Here is a 2,779-nt window from a genome sequence, read left to right as displayed (position 1 = left end):
GGAAGGGTCATTCCATGTGATCAAAAAAAATTGAACAAACCTCGTATCCTCCACTTGCGCTTTTGCCTTCACACAGGGCCCAGTCTTATGCCGAGAGACTGCGACTGGGATTAGCAGTGATCCATGGGGAAGCTCAGTGTACAGAGCAAGACATGGATGATGGACGCCATTCTCCTCCAATGGTCAAAAACACCACTGTGCACCCTGGCCTGGAGCTGCCCTGTAAGATTACCATGCTTTCTCCATTTCACTTCTGGGGTAGGCGCAGGGGTGGGAACTGACTATTGGCTTAGTCCATTGATTCTCAACCAGGATGTTGTGGCATATTGGGGTACCTTGTGATGCTTTCAAGGCTGCCAGAGGGTGAAAAACAAGTGAAAACTAAAAGCTGGGATTTTTCCAAATGCATCTTGAGTCTAATGAGGGGTGCCTTGAGTCTAAGAAGGTTGAGAATTGTTGGGTTAGTCTTAGTGGTACCACTGAAATTGATATTACAGCTAGCGTCACGGTGGCAAAGGCATACAGACTTCGGTACAGAGACACCAGTGGGCGGCAAAATCTTCGTTTGAATGAAACAAAGTCGACTCTGAACAGCCACTGAGCAGAGAGATGTTTTTTGACTTGGTTATGAGAACAGGTCTTTTCCTTTCTTTGTGCTGCGGTCACCTTTTCCTGTCCACTTCCCTCTGAATACCAGGGCTTTTCCATAGAATTGCCGTAGCCATTCTGACCTGGGATCTGAACTGTGCCTGTTAGTTGTACTTAGCTACTGTATCTTCTTGCATACAAAACTCTGGAATATAATACACATCTTTTGTTGTGGTAAGTAACAGTCACAGCAGCTCGGGAGCTGAGCCTGCTTATTATTCTGCTCCTTGTGGATTGCTGCAGATTTTATTATCAGTTTTAACTTTAAGCTGGCAAAACCTGCTCTTACCATATTTCTCACAGGTAATGCACACTCCAATTTCCAGGTGCTTGTTTTTGGGAAAGGTGTGCATTTGTATGCAAGAACATATGGTATTATTTCTGGAAGGGTTCTAACTTGGTTTGTCTGGCCAGTATAAATGCTTTGGTGGAAGTGGGAGCTCTGGTAGCTGAAGGAAGGGTGTGTTCTGGATACCTACCACACTTGTTGCAATATTCGGATCCATAGTGTGACAGCAGTACTGGTAAGAAAGAAATGCAACTCTTTATTCCCTTTTGAGAGCTTTAGTTTTCCAGGTCTGTGTTGTGGCCCATAGTGCCAAGGTTTCAGAATCATGGCCACAGTGCATGTGGGCGAGAGTAAAACAGGAGCATGGCATGTTGCTTCTTGCAGCTGAACTATCAAGCAAATTAATTGAGTGTGATACCTGCTTCTGAAGAGGTGAGCAGCAGTTAGTTATAGATGGTCCACTGCTGTCAGGTTTAAAGGTGATTGTGTAATCAAAAATGTGCGTTCCTTTCTTGCCCTTGGTGCAGTGCATAGAAATAGTGTCCAAACTAGCTGATAAGTGCACAATCCTGTAGACAAGGTGGATGCAAAAGGGAATCATCATTGTCACAAATGTCACTTGTCTTGGTTTCCGACAGTAAATTTTGTTCTCTGATTCAGTCTCCTCTGTTCCCATGAAACTGAATCTGGCATCACTGCATTGGTGTGTTTCCTTCTTACCCACGTATGAGAGCGGTGTGTGCCCCCTTTATGTAGGTACAGCATGCAGATCCTGCATCAAGGCTTAATTGGTGATTGTGGGATTTTTAAAGTAATTTGAAATCTATAAAGGGACTTCTAGGGATCTGGGTTTTCTGTTTCCCATAAAAAAAGAGAAAAAAATGTGGATTTTTCCTTTTACCTGAGAAAAATATGGATTTCTTATTTCAAATAGATTTTGCTATTTTGCAAAAAGCTCTCTGCAGGCAGCAGAGTTCCAGCCTGCGAGGGGCTGGGGGGAGTGGCAGGAGGGTGGTCAGCAGAGACGACCCAAGCAGGGTGCAGGGCCCGGGGAAAATCAGCCTGTGTGGGGCCCTGCCCCTGGACGCAAGGAAGCCGGCGGCAGAGGGGAGGGAGAGGTGGCAAGCAGATGGATGTGAGGCCAGTGGCAGTGGGGAGCCACTGCACGGGTCCACCCGGCTCCACGACACCCCCCAAAGCGCAGGGCCTGGGGCGGTTGCCCTGATTCACCACCCGCCCCCTCCTCCCCTGGGACAGCCTTGGTGGTCACAGAGGTGCGCACGGTGGCAGGAAGCCAGCCCCCTCTCCACCCCCACAACCCACAGTGGGCAGCCCACACTTGCCTCTTTCCCCTCCTTCCTGCCCCCCCGCCAAGGCTCCGCTCCGGCTGTGGTACCCACAGGGGACGGGGAGCTGGGCTCTGCACTCAGGCCACAGTGGCTGCTGCCTCCCTTTTGGCAGTAGCCAGGGCTTGGGCACTGCCGCAGGGGGCTGTGGCCTCATAGCCCTGGCAGCTGAGGGCCTGCTCTGGGAGGGTTGAGGAGGACAGGAGGCTGGGGTGGGGAGTGAGGGGCATCAGCAGGGCTGAGGGGGGGCCTGGACCCACATCCTGGTGAGTGAAGGGGGCAGGGGGAGCTCTGATTTTTCCATGATAAAAACAAAATCAAAAACCAAAATGTATAGGTACTTATAATCTATTTTACTATAGTGATTGAGGCACTGGTAGGCTTCCAGACTGCTTTAAAATTGTAAGTATATCAATAAAACATTGTGTTCAATTGATACCTCTATATATATAGAGAGAGAGAGAGAGAGAGAGAGGTATCAATATATATATAGGTA

General features: G+C 48.6%; 1 protein-coding gene across 2 annotated transcripts in view; it reads left to right on the top strand.

The window, feature by feature from the left end:
* The window catches only part of PRPSAP1 (phosphoribosyl pyrophosphate synthetase associated protein 1), a 43,074-nt gene that overhangs the window by 29,483 nt on the left and 10,812 nt on the right, over window positions 1-2,779 (top strand). For both annotated transcript variants that reach the window (XM_006018304.3, XM_025197480.1), the window contains exon 7: window positions 77-222. In XM_006018304.3, the coding sequence (XP_006018366.1) occupies window positions 77-222 (146 nt within the window). The remainder of the gene's footprint in view (window positions 1-76; window positions 223-2,779) is intronic.

The sequence above is a fragment of the Alligator sinensis genome, unplaced genomic scaffold (genome assembly GCF_000455745.1).
Source record: "Alligator sinensis unplaced genomic scaffold, ASM45574v1 scaffold400_1, whole genome shotgun sequence".
NCBI classification, from domain to species: Eukaryota; Metazoa; Chordata; order Crocodylia; family Alligatoridae; genus Alligator; species Alligator sinensis.
Note: the sequence above shows the minus strand (reverse complement) of the source record. Positions and strands in the feature narration are given on the sequence as shown.